Here is a 13393-nt window from a genome sequence, read left to right on the forward strand (position 1 = left end):
CGGGGGCTTCGAGGTAAAGTCTCTAGTACTCCTGGCTCTCTTCAGAGCAGAATCCACAACCATAGAATCGTGAGGTAACTATGACTTCATCAGTTCAGGTTCTCCATGAATCCGATATTGGGACTCAGCTTTCCTGAGAATGGTGGGATTACTTAGTGATTTCATCCAGTTCCGCATAAGTGTCTCCTTGAGCACATTACGTAAAGGAACCGTGGATGACTCCTTAGGTGCTGAAGGATAGTCAAGGACCTCGAGCATCTCAGTCCTGGGCTCATCCTCAGATACCACAGGGAAGGGAATAGCCACAGAGATTTCCCGGACAAATGAAGAGAAAAAGACTCTCCGGGGGAGAAAGCTTTCTTTGTGGTGAAGGAGAGGGAAGACCACAAGACTCCACAGAAGAGAAATACCTGGGGTCCTCCGCTTCATCCCACGAGGCATCCTCATCAGTATCGGACTAGAATTCCTTAACTGCAGTCCGAAACCGGGCCCGTCTCGACGCCAAGGAACCATGTCCTTTATGGCGATGTTGAGAAGTCGACACCCATGCCGGTGGCGATGAAGCTCCCTTCAGCGAAGTCGATGGGGAGTCGACCTGGGTGGCAGCCGACGCCGCCTGAGATCACACCACAAGCATAGAGCCAGCTGCCGCTTCCATCGACGGTACAGAGGGCTTACGCACCTCCGGAACCGGAGCAGACAGACACAGCAACCCCTCCAGAAGACCTGAAAGAATGGTTCGGATGCGCTCGGTGCAAGAATCGGCGTCAGAATGTGGAGATTGAGGAGGCGGTACTGGGCTGCCCAAAGACCAACGCACCGCCACCTCTTGAATGGAGGGTGAGCAATCCTCCCGGCGTCAGAGCTTCACAGGTGCCGAATCCTTTGCCGCACCAGAGCTCCCGGCACCGTGCTTGGAAGGAGACCGATGACGATGCTTCTTCGCCTTCGCTCGATGTATGTCATCGATACTCCTCGGTACCGACAAGGACATAGAATCCACACGCCTCCTCGGGGTCGGGTCCGAGAGTGGTCGGTCCCGGGGGGCCTGTACAGCAGCAGACTTCGAGGCAGGTGGAGACCAACTCAACGGCTCACTGCTCCCAGCGTGTGGTGGTCTCCGGACAGCCATTACCTGCGCTCCTGAAGTCGATGCCATCTTTGGTGCCGCTGTCGACGTCGAGGAACCGGTCGTAGCTCCGAAAAGACGGTCCTGAAAAGCTTTTCTCAACGCATGTGTCCGCCTTTTAAGGTTAAGACACAACTTACATACGTCTGGGTGATGGTCGGGCCCAAGGCACTGAAGGCATCAAGTGTGGGGATCGGTACCTGAGATCGACCGGTTGCACGGAGTACACTTCTTTAAGATGCTGAAAGTCATCGATGACATGGACGGAAAAACAGCGGCAGCGAAGTCAAAATTCGCGATTGTACCAAATAAAAGGGCACAAAAGTGAGAAAGCGCATACGCGCGGCATCGAAAACGAAAGGAAACTTAAAGGGCCAAACTAAGAAATAAAGGTTTTTTTTTTTTTTTTAAAGTTTTGAAGGAAGGATAAAAGAAAGACAAATGAGGGAGAAAAAACTGTCAAAAACGAAGACTCTCTTCTCTGGGCCTGAGGAGAGAGACTGAGAAAGCAGCCACTCTCCACTGCAAAAAAAGAAAAACTGAGCGGGCACTCTCGCGCAACGGGTGGGAAGATGGCCTCGCGCGCCGGAAGGCTCTGGAAAAATTGCCATTCCTGGGCCACCATGGACACAGACCCATCAGTGAGAACAAGCAGCCTGTTTGTCCTCGGAGAAAAATTATATCATAGTGATAGGGTGGATCGAACTGGTGGAGGTAGCACTGTATGTTAAGGAGGGCTTTGAATCAAATAGACTTAAAATTCTAGAGGAAACAGAACACATCTTGGAATCCCTATGGATTGAAATTCCATATGTAAAGGGAAACGGGATAGTGATAGGACTGTACTACCATCCACCTGGCCAGGATGGACAGATGTAGAAATGTTATCAGAAATTAGGGAGGCTAACAAACTGAGCAACACAATAATAATGGGTGAAATCAACTATTCCAATATTGACTGGGTAAATATAACATCAGGGCATGCTAGGGAGGTAAAATTCCTTGATGAAATAAAGGACTGCATTATGGAACAGCTGGTACAGGAGCCAACAAGAGGAGGAAAAACTTTAGACCTAGTCCTTAGTGGAGTGCATGATCTGGTGCAGGAAGTAATGGTGCTGTGGCAGCTTGATAACAGTGATCATTATGATCAGATTTGATATTGGCTTTGGAGTAAGTACACACAGGAAATCTAATAGGTTAGCATTTAACTTTCAAAAGGAGACTATGATAAAACGAGAAAAACGTAAAAAAAACATTAGAGGAGCAGCTACGAAGTTCAAAAATATACATCAGTCATGGATGCTGTTCAAAAATATCATCCTGGAAACCCAGGCCAAATATATTCCGTATATTAAAAATGACAGTCAGCACTGTTAAAAAGTGAGGTGAAGAAAGTTATTAGAGCTAAAAGAAAATCCTTCAGAAAATGAAGAAGGATCAGACTGAAAATAATAAGAAACAGCATAAAGAATGGCTGATAAGGAAGGCAAAGAGGAACTGAAAAAATGATTGCTTTGGAGGCAAAAACACATAGAGGGGACATAATCGAACGCAAACGCCCATCTCCATGGGCGTCTATCTCCATGGACGGGTCCGTGAAGGGGCGGGCCAGACCGTATTTTCGAAAAAGATGGGCGTCCATCTTTTTTTCGATAATACGGTTTCTGCTGAGCAAATGCATAGGATTTGGACGGATTTGAGCTGGGCATTACCGTTTTTCAGCGATAATGGAAACTGAAGGCGCCCAGCTCAAAAACGAACAAATCCAAGGCATTTGGACGTGGGAGGGGCCAGTATTCGTAGTGCACTGGTCCCCCTCACATGCCAGGACATCAACCAGGCACCCTAGGGGGCACTTGTAACATTACAAAATAAATTAAAATACCTCCCAAGTCCATAGCTCCCTTCCCTTGGGTGCTGAGCCCCCCCCCAATCCCCCCCAAAACCCACTGCCCAGAACTCTACACCATTACCATAGCACTCATGGCTGAAGGGGGGCACCTACATGTGGGTACAGTGGGTTTTGTGGGCGGTTTGGAATGCTCCCATTTACCAGCACAAGTGTAACAGGTGGGGGGGGGGGGGGAGGGTCTGGGTCCACCTGGCTGAAGTCCACTGCACCCACTAACAACTGCTCCAGGGACCTGCATACTGCTGTGATGGAGCTAGGTATGACATTTGAGGCTGGCATACAGGCTGGCAAAAAAAGTGGGAGGGGGTTAGTGACCACTGGGGGAGTCAGGGGAGGTCATCCCCGATTCCCTCCGGTGGTCATCTGGGCAGTTGGGGCACTTTTAGGGGACTTGTTCGTGAGAAAAAAGGGTCCAGAAAAAGTGACCCAAATTCTCGCTTCTGGTGCCCTTCTTTTTTCTATTATCGGCTGAGGGCGCCCATCTCTCCTCGGCTGATAAACACTCCCCAGTCCCGCCTTCACCATGCCTCCAACACGCCCCCATCAACTTTGTCCATTCCCGCGACAGATTGCAGTTGGAGACGCCCAAAATCGGCTTTCGATTATACCGATTTGGGCGCCCACGGGAGAAAGGCGCCCATCTCCCGATTTGGGTCAAAATATGGGCGTCTTTCTCTTTCGAAAATAAGCCTGCTGGTAACAATTTTTTTAGGTACATTAAAAGCAAGAAGTCTGCAAAAGAATCAGTTAGACTGCTAGATGACCGAGGGGTAAAAGGGGCACTCAGGGAAGACAAAGCCAGAGCGGATTAAATGAATTCTTTGCTTCGGTCTTCACTGAGAAAGATTTGTTAGAGATACAGGTGCCAGAAACGGTATTCAAAGCTGACGAGTCAGAGAAACTGAATGAAATCTCTATAAACCTGGAGGATGCAATGGCACAATCTGACAAACTGAAGAGCAGCAAGTCACCTAGACTGGATGGTAGTAATACCAGTGTACTGACAGAATTGAAAAATGAACTTGCAGAACTATTGTTAGTAATATGTAATTTACCTTTAAAAACAAGCATGGTATGGGAAGATTGGAAGGTGGCCAATGTAACGTCGATTTTTAAAAAAAAGTTCCAGAGGTGATCCGTGAAATTATAGATCGGTGAGCCTGATGCCAGTACTGATCAAAATGGTAGAGACTATTATAAAGAACAAAACTACAGAGCATATTCAAAAGCATGGATTAATGAGACAAAGCCAACATGGATTTAGTGAAGAGAAATCTTGCCTCACTAATCTATTACATTTCTTTGAAGGGGTGAACAAACATGTGGTAAAGGAGAGCAGTCGATACTGTGTATCTGGATTTTCAAAAGGCATTTGACAAAGTATCTCATGAAAGACTCCAAAGGAACCTGAAGAGTGTTGGGATAAGAGGTAGTGTTTTATTGTGGATTAAAAACTGGTTAAAAGTTAGAAAACAGAGAGTAGGGTTAAGTGGTCAGTATACTCAATGGAGAAGGGATCTGTGCTGGGACTGATGCTGTTTAACATATTTATAAATGATCTAGAGTTGGGAGTAACTAGTGAGGTAATTAAATTTGATGATGACACAGAGAAGGGCAACGAAAATAATAAGTACATAAGTGTTGCTATACTGGAACAGACCGAAGGTCCATCAAGCCCAGTATCCTGTTTCCAACAGTGGCCAATCCAGGTCACAAGTACCTGGCAAGTTCCCAAAACAGTACAATACATTTTATGCTGCTTATCCCAGAAATAAGCAGTGGATTTTCCGAAGTCCATTTTAATAATAATTTATGGACTTTTCTTAGAGGGGATGAGACGACTTCCCTATGAGGAAAGGCTAAAGCGGCTAGGGATCGTCAGCTTGACGAAAAGTCGGCTGAGGGGAGATATGATAGAGGTCTATAGAATAATGAGTGGAGTGGAACAGGTAGACGTGAATCGCTTCCTTACTCTTCTCAAAAAATCTAGGACTAGGGGGAATACAATGAAGCAGAAAAGTAATAAATTTAAAACGAATCAGAGAAAATATTTCTTCACTCAACGTGTAATTAAACTCTGGAATTCGCTGTCAGAGAATGTAGTAAAAGCAGTTAACTTAGCGGGGTTTAAAAAAGGTTTGGATAGCTTCCAAAAAGAAAAATCCATAAGCCATTATTAAAATGGACTTGAGGAAAATCCACTGCTTATTTCTAAGATAAGCAACATAAAATGTATTGTACTGTTTTAGGATCTTGCCAGGTGCTTGTAACGTGGATTGACCACTGTTGGAAACAGGATGCTGGGCTTGATGGACCTTCAGTCTGTCCCACTATGGCAATACTTATGTACTGTGGGATTGTGCGGCTAATAAATAATTTAAGTACATAAATAAATAAAAGACCCCCGACCCCCTTTAGTTCTGCATTGAACTGCTTAGAAAACTGAAATCATCCACGCAGACGCCCCGACCTACATGCTAAACCTCGTGGACCTGCCTCCCAGAAATGCCAAAAGATCATCCCACACATTTCTTAATCTACACTTCCCTAGCTGTAAAGGACTAAAATACAAACTGATACATGCGACTACCTTCTCTTACATGAGCACGCAGTTGTGGAATGCATTACCAACTGCCTTGAAAACAATCGACGAAATATCTAACTTTCGTAAATCCCTGAAGACGTATCTCTTCAACAAGACCTACAAAGAGAACCCATAGCCTAACTAGATCCCTCGCCAATCCACCCCAGTTATGAAAGTCTTCCTTCTACATTTATCTGCCTAGATCTTTTCTTTTTTCCCATCCTTAATCTTTTTACATCACTAATTGTATCTGACATCCTGGAATGACGATGCCATAACAGGTCTCTGTAAGCCACATTGAGCCTGCAAATAGGTGGGAAAATGTGGGATACAAATGCAATAAATAAATAAATAAAGATGAAAAACAAAAGTCAATTTTACCTTTTCTCCAAATATCCTTTGACAAATTCCATTCTTTGCTAGCTTCTCTTTAACCTGGCGAGTTAATTCTATTGTATCCACTTCTTGGTACATATAAATTTCATACTGTTCAGGTGTTAGCGGTGGGACAGATGGTTTGGCTGGTTTTGATATAGGTACAGCAGGGGAGGAAGGAAGAGGACTGTTCTGTGGGGTCTCACTGCGACTTGCTCCAGTCATGCTAACTTCAGAGCTCTGCGAATAGGGAGATTCAGCATTTGACCACTCTTTCCAGTATTCAGAAGAGGATCCTTGGTATTGACTTCTATCTGGCCTATTCTGATTGGTGGGCTTTTCTTTACTGCTGTTAACTGTTTCTTCAGACTTTGTATCTTCTGGAAGAGCTGTGTTTCTCCTATCATGCTGTATAGTATTCCACCAATGGTCCTTCCAAATGCCACCTCGCCCCAGTTCATTTTTCACATGTCTGAGCATGCCTTGGGCAGACTCAGCTATATGAAGTTCCAAACCTGGGGTTTCATGGGATTCCTTTTTTATCCCAGAGAGAGACTGCAATGCAGAGACACTGGAGTCCAATATGGATGAATTTTTCTTCAAGGACATTGTCAATGGAGGGTAACTGGAAAATGAAGACACCGCTGATGTAGCGATGCATTTGGGAGATAGGATGGAAAGTTCGGCTTGAGAAAAGGATGTTGTTTTTAAGGCAGGTTCAAAAACAGCCTGTTGTGCCTCCATTTCACGGCGTGCTTGCTGAAGAATGGATCGTATGGCATCATCAGAACTGCCACTGCTAGATGCAGAAGGTGGCTGAGCCGGCTCAGCTGTACAAAAACAGAACGCAAAATGGGATATGTTGGATGTGTATAGCAACAATGTCAACATGCAAGCTTTTTCATACACCAGAACAAATGCTCAATCCACTAATACCAATAACATGCAAACTTTTAATGACCTTAGTTGATTAGGTTCGACTGGCTGAATATAATTAAAAGAAAGCTCACTAAACTTATATCAGTAGCTGGCACCAATAACATATAAAATAATTTATTTTAGAAACAGGATCTCTCAGTGTGTCACAACATAGGCTATATCCTTGCCCAAGACTTGCAAATGGAGCCAACAGGCTACTCTTGCCATCTAAAATAACATAAGAGTTCCATAGGGTGAACCAAATATGCCAAGTTTTATACCAAGTTCTTTTTATCACCAAAATAATTTGTGATGCCAGCAACTGAAAAAATTAGTATCCCATATGCTGCTATGCAAAAAAATACTGATACTGCCTACAATTCATTTTAAATATTCTATACTTATGATTGTCCATAAAAGAACTCATCTTTTAAATGACCTCCCCCCCCACCACCCCCACTAGTCTGGTCTCTGGTGATGTCAATACAGATACACAGGATGTCTCCTACCCCTTTGGGTGTAGTTTACATGCCTTAACACCTGTGCTTTAGAGCAACAAAAGAAAACAGAACCAGTACTCAGCAGAACAAAAGGAGGCCAGCTGAACTGACTCCAACTAGTGCAGTGATGGGGAACCTATGGCACGTGTGCCAGAGAGGGCACGCAGAGCCCTCTCTGTTCGCATGCGCACCGTCGCCAGGGCCGAGAGGGGGGTGCAGTCCCCTCCACCCAGTGGTGTGCTGGAGCCGGTTTGCACCAGCTCGCAAGGGCCAGTTGTTCTTGAGGACAAGCCGGCTCTCCTCCCTCCCTCCCCCGAGCTACAGGGTCCCTCCGAGTACCTGAAGAAGGCATTCTTCGGGGCAGGCAGGAAAGATCCGCAGTTTTGCCTGCCTGCTGCCGGCGCTGACCCTCCCCCAGATTGCTCTTTAAAAATGGCCGCTGATACTTCCAGCGGCAGCTTCGTGAGACTTCTGCTGAAGTCTTGGAGGCCGCCCTTGTAAGTCTCGGTGGCCATTTTGAAGAGCGATGCAGTAGCGCCGCAGGAGAGGCAGTGGGCAGGGAGGCAAGACTGGGGATCTTTTCTGCCTGCCCCGAAGAATACACTGGACAACCTGGGTAGCTGGAGGGGGGGGGGGGGGGGGCAGGGGAGCGATGAAAATCGCTGGGCATGGGTGGCTGGAGAGGGGGGGGCAGGGGACAGGAGAATCGCTGGGTATGGGTGACTGGAGGGGGGCAGGGGGAGAGGAGGGTTGCTGGACGGGTGGAGGGCTGGGGGGGGGAGAGGAGGGTTGCTGGACATGGGTGGATTGAGGGGAGGGCAGGGGGAGAGGAGGGTTGCTGGACATGAGTGGATGGAGGGGAGGGGGAGAGGAGGGTTGCTGGACATGGGTGGATTGAGGGGAGGGCAGGGGGGAGAGGAGGGTTGCTGGACATGGGTGGATTGAGGGGAGGGCAGGGGGGAGAGGAGGGTTGCTGGACGGGTGGAGGGCAGGGGGGGCAGAGGAGGGTTGCTGGACATGGGTGGATGGAGGGAAGAGTGAGGAAGGAGATGAAATGAGGGAAAAGGAAGAGAGGAGAAAAACTGCACATGGATGAAGAATATAGGCAGAAGCTGGATCCACTGGACAGTCAAGTCTGTGGAGGACCCAGGTTTTTACTTACGGATGTAGGGCAAGACATGAAGAAGAAAGGCTGAAAGTAAAGAAATAAATGGAAAGGAAGCCTTGGAAACGGAGTTAAGAGGACAGATAGCAGCAGAATTGGATACTGGGCCAGCATAATCAGAAAAACAAAGTCACCAGACAACAAAGGTAGAAAAAAATCATTTTCATTATAGTGTTTTGAATGTGTCCATTTTGAGAATCAGGAGCTCAACATTAAAAGTTTATATTTATTTACTTATTTATGGCATTTTATCCCACATTAAACATGAATTAGATTGGAACCTGGGATAATTTAATTTGCAACAGCAAAAATCACATTAATTATTCAAAAGCATGCCAAATGCTTTAAAAGTTCTGTTATTCAGGTTAAATTGCCCTGTTGGCACTTTGCGATAAATAATTAGATTTTGGGTTGCTGTTTGGGCACTCGGTCTCTGAAAGGTTCGCCATCACTGAACTAGTGGAACTTCAAAGGAATCCATACCTCTTGCGTATCAGGAGACATCAGCTCAAACAAACTAAATTATTACACAGGAATATACTGGAAAAAGGGAGTTTAGGGATATAAAAGGACACATTCACACCCAGGACTAAAGCACACATACACACCCCCCCCCCCCCCCCCCCCCCCGCAATACCTACAGACCTTTTTTCTGAGAAAGCCATTCTATACACACATCTCCCTTCCTTCAGCACCAACAGAAGGTCAGACTCTCATTCACTGACTGACACACAGAATTAGAGACAAAGGCACACTCAGACACACAGAAGCAGCGCTGTAATGCCTTCCTGCCTTAAGTGCTGTAAAGCCATTAAGCCTATTTCTATATAAAACACCTTTTTCCAAGTCACACCTGTGTGTAGTATTATTGTGCTATGAAACCCACTGCCCCTAAGAAGTGGACCAAGGACCACAGCAAGAAACCCAGACCCAGAGGACAGCCAAAGCTGACTTCTGGGGACCATAGGCCATAAGGGACACCATCCAGTCAGGATTTCAGAATATCCACAATGAATATGCATGAGCTACATCTGTATACAATGGAGGCAGTGTATGCAAATTTATTCAATGCATATTCATTGTGAATATCCTGAAAACCTGACTGGCTGGTATGTCCTAGGGATTGGAGTGAGAACTAATACTGTTCACAGTCCAAAAAGGATGGGGTAAAAGGACTGTAGTTGCTGTGTTTGAACTAGATAGAAGCTGAGATGGGGCGAGGTTTTAAAAACTGAGAATAAACTCAGGAGAGTTGTAAATAAAAGGTCACAATGCTACAATCTCAGTAGGGGCCTATTCTGACTAAGCTAGAATTTTACACAGGAGATTAAGGGAGTAATTTTTCTTAAGCCTCAGTTTCTTATTTCTATCTCTGAAATGAAAAGATAAAGGCAATGAAAATTGTGACTTACACTCGCATACAGTCCTCAGGACTGAACACAAAGTCAGTACAACATGGTGGTTAACTTCATAAAATTTTTTCACAAGAAAGTAAAAGGGCTTTTATAAAAATATCTCAGGTGTTATGCATGTAAAAATGAATGTAGTGACAAGAAGGCATGTGCTTTTACACAATCCATGTATAGACAATTATGGGGCAGAGTTTGGGCAGATTACAGTTAGGGTTGCGATTTTTATACATGTACTTAAAAAAATACCTGTTTATGTAATTCACTAGTAAAAGAGGCCCGTTTCAGAGCTAATGAAACGGGCGCTAGCAAGGTTTTCGTCGCCAACACCCCTCCCTCCCTGGCCAACCCCTTCGTTATTCTTCCATTGCTCCGCCTCCAACATCATGACGTTTGACGCGAGGGCAGGGCCCGGAGCGATTTCCCACCCCCCCGCCTCCCTCCCTGCCAACCCCTTCATTGTTCTGCCATTGCTCCACCCTCGAGGGCGGGGCCCGGAGCGATTTTGGTGGCTTCACCACCACGAACCTTCGAACCTTTTTGAAGGAACTCAGGGCTTGGCTTCACTGACGTCAGTGTCCTCAGAACGTTGAGGGTGAGTTTTATTATAGTAGATATTTATACCTGTTCCAAAACAGGCACAATTTAACTACAATTACTGCTGGTTTACCCTAATATTTTGTAAGGGCACACAGGTGCCTGTGTTTTTTATAAAAAGAAAAGAAATAGGTGTCTTCTTAACAACCTAAGTAACCTGTTAGAAAATTACTTTCCATGTGTTTTACCCTCACAATGAAATATCTCATATAGTGCCACAGTGGCACATCTCAGCAGTCTATACTGTGATCAGTACTCTACGAGACTCACTTTCATGATAAAAGTATTCTCACTGTGTAAGGTTGAGTTTTGTCATTTGCTAAATGACCATATTCTGAGGTTGACCCTTATTACTGAACCTGGGGTTTTGCTTGTGTCTTTTTTTTTTTTTTTTTTATTCTGTGGTCTTTTTCCAAGATTACAAATTTTTAGAAGTACAGTGCACTCCATTTAAGTGCACGTCGGATAAGAGCATGCTCTGTTTAACTACATGCTGTACTTCGGTCCCGTTTTTGGCACCATCAATTTCTATGGGGACAAACTTAGTTTTACCGCACCACTCATAAGGGAAAATTAGGTTCTTACCTTGGTAATTTTCTTTCCTTTAGTCATAGCAGATGAAGCCATTACGTATGGGTTGTGTCCATCAACCAGCAGGGGGAGATAGAGAGCACTCAACTTTTCACAGTGCCTCACATGGCCAGCCAGCTCCACTACCTCTTCAGTATTTGAAGCTTCCAAAGCAGTATGGCAAACCGCAATGGGAATAACATGAACTTTCCTCACAGCGAACGATGGCCCCTTAACAAGGGCATGAACTCAAAAGGAGGGAATGAACACATCCTCCTGGAGAGAATAAACTCGTCCTCCTTATTGTATAACTGGAGGGGAAACACTCATCCTCCAAAACAAACTGGAGGGAATGGACTCATCCTCCTATAAGTGAATATGAATCCTGAAAACTGTTTTCCAACTTTCTCCCAAGGAAGGAACTTCAGGAAATTAGAACAGAACCTGAAACAGATTCACAGCATACAGACCATCATACAGGTAGGGCTCATGGCTTCATCTGCTATGACTAAAGGAAAGAAAATTACCAAGGTAAGAACCTAATTTTCCCTTCCTTGTCATCAAGCAGATGAAGCCATTACGTATGGGATGTAACAAAGCAATCCCTATATAGGGTGGGAACAGGTCACACCACGCACTAGCACTTGTGCTCCAAAACGCGCATCCCTCCTAGCAGCCACATCCAGCCTGTAATGTCGGGCAAAAGAGAGCTTAGAAGCCCATGTTGCTACACTGCAAGTAAGCTTCTTTCAGGTCTAAAGACGTGAGAAACTCTCCTGGCTGTACCACAGCAATGACGGAGTGCAGGGTTTCCATGTGGAAATGCCGCTCTCTCAGGGACTTGTTTAATTCTTTTAAGTCCAGAATAGGGCGAAAAGACCCACTTTTTCGCGGCACCACAAAGTAGATGGAGTATCAGCCGTAGCTGTGTTCGGCGGGAGGTACCGGGGACACGGCCCCTAACTGAATCAGACCTTGCAAAGTCTCCTCTACCGCCGCCCGTTTGGCGGCAGAACCGCATCGGGACTCCACAAACACGTCTCTTACTGGGGCGTTGAATTCTATTCTGTAGCCATCTCTGATCAGGTCCAGAACCCACTGATCTGAGAAAATATTGGCCCACTCCTCGGCAAAGACGTCCTCCGATGACAGGAAGCGAGGAGGGGGCCGGCGCACCATCATTGAGAGGGTCGCCCCTGAACTCCAGGCCTAGAGCCGGTGGCTGCGGAATGCTTGTCCGAGCGAAAGGAGTTCCTCGGCTGAAAAACAGGCACGAAAAGTGAACCCAGCAGAACACCCCGGGCAGCACCTTCTAGCTTCACGGAAGCGAGGTCTATAAGAGGAGTGGACCGCCTGGCCCTTGGAAGAAGGCCTCGGCCTATCTTCGGGCAAGTGCTGGGGTTTAGGATCTCCCAGGCCTTTAACAATTTTTTTTTCCAACTCCTCACCAAATAGGAGAAGGCCTTGAAAGGGCAACTTCACCAACCTTTGCTTAGAGGCCATGTCCGCTGCCCAATGTCGTAGCCAAATAAGACGGCGAGCCGCCACTGCTACTGCCACTTGTTTAGTCGAAGCTCTGACAATATCATAAAGGGCATCAGCCAAAAAGGACAAGGCCGACTCCAGCCGCGGAGCCACATCCGAGAAGGGCTCCGCTCCATCTCTGGGCTGTTCCACTGCCTGTTGCAACCATGCCAGGCAGGCTCTAGCAGCATAACAACTGCATGCAGACGCCCGAACAGTAAGATCTGCAATTTCAAAGAACCGTTTAAGTGCTGCTTCCAGCCTACGGTCTTGTATATCCTTCAGGGCAACTCCTCCTTCCACAGGGAGGGTAGTTCTCTTTGTCACCGCAGTGACTAGGGCATCTACTTTAGGCATTGCAAAGCGAGCCAAATGCTCCTCACGCAGAGGGTATAATTGCCCCATAGCCCTGGAAACTTTCAAAGGTCCCTCGGGGTCAGCCCACTGAGCGGAAATAAGCTCTTGGATGGAGTCATGCAAAGGAAAGGCTCAAGCAGGCTTTTTGGTACTAGCCATCCTAGGATTCACAGAGGAGGCCGTGCCACTGTCAGGCTCTTCAATAGAAAGGACCTGTAGGGCATCTGAAATAAGCGCTGGCAGCTCATCACGGTGGAAAATCCTCACCGCGGAGGGATCATCCAGATCCTGTGGTAATTCTGCACCTGACTCTGGCTCCTCAGACCACGAAGACCTGCCAGAACTCTCCG

The 13393-nt window shown here is 46.3% G+C and overlaps 1 protein-coding gene across 1 annotated transcript in view; it reads right to left on the bottom strand.

The window, feature by feature from the left end:
- Positions 1–13393, bottom strand: part of CUX1 (cut like homeobox 1) — an 804986-nt gene that overhangs the window by 252550 nt on the left and 539043 nt on the right. The window contains 1 exon segment of the mRNA XM_030186246.1: positions 6010–6833. Within this exon segment, the coding sequence (XP_030042106.1) occupies positions 6010–6833 (824 nt within the window).

The sequence above is a fragment of the Microcaecilia unicolor genome, chromosome 13, assembly GCF_901765095.1.
Source record: "Microcaecilia unicolor chromosome 13, aMicUni1.1, whole genome shotgun sequence".
Taxonomy (NCBI): Eukaryota; Metazoa; Chordata; class Amphibia; order Gymnophiona; family Siphonopidae; genus Microcaecilia; species Microcaecilia unicolor.